Genomic DNA, 518 nt, shown 5'->3' with positions numbered 1-518 from the left:
GCCCTGGCCCTGCCCACGACCCCGCCCACGACCCCATGGTCTCTCCATGGGCACCCAGTGCTGGGCGGGACCTGGCGGCGCCGGAGCCCAGGCCCGTAGGGCTTTCCTGGGCTCTGCAGCCTTCGCAGGCCCCCCGTGGGGCGGCACCTCGAGAGCGTGGCCCCCGCGGAGCGGCACCCCGAGAGCGTGGCTGCCGCGGCTCCCAGCGACACAGGTCACGAGAGCGAGTGGGCCACGTCCAGACCTCGCTCTCCCGCAGCCCGTGCACCCCTGCCCTGGGCACTGGCCCCGGTGGCGCTCTCTGCTCCCGCACACCCCACCTGCCCATGGGGGCGCCTCTGTCCTGGCGCTCCCCACCCTGCTGCCCCCCCGCCCTCTGGTGTGGCCATCTGCTTGGCCCAGCGTCCAGCTGTCCACAGTTGGACAGAAGCTGCACCTTGGCCATGTGCCGGGGCGTGGTGACTCGGGCGGTGGCCGGCCAGCTCCCTGGGGCCGAGCTGGGCGCTGCGGCCCCCCTG

General features: G+C 74.9%; 1 protein-coding gene across 1 annotated transcript in view; it reads left to right on the top strand.

Annotated features, from left to right (window-relative positions):
• THBS2 (thrombospondin 2) overlaps positions 1 to 518 on the top strand; it is a 41,042-nt gene that overhangs the window by 26,808 nt on the left and 13,716 nt on the right. The window contains exon 5 of the mRNA XM_012734838.1: positions 129 to 291. Coding sequence (XP_012590292.1) covers positions 129 to 291 — 163 coding nt within the window. The remainder of the gene's footprint in view (positions 1 to 128; positions 292 to 518) is intronic.

This window comes from Condylura cristata, unplaced genomic scaffold (genome assembly GCF_000260355.1).
Source record: "Condylura cristata isolate star-nosed mole 26May11 unplaced genomic scaffold, ConCri1.0 scaffold00076, whole genome shotgun sequence".
In the NCBI taxonomy this organism is placed as follows: domain Eukaryota; kingdom Metazoa; phylum Chordata; class Mammalia; order Eulipotyphla; family Talpidae; genus Condylura; species Condylura cristata.
The sequence above is the reverse complement of the archived record's forward strand: the minus strand, read 5'-3'. Positions and strand labels throughout refer to the sequence as shown.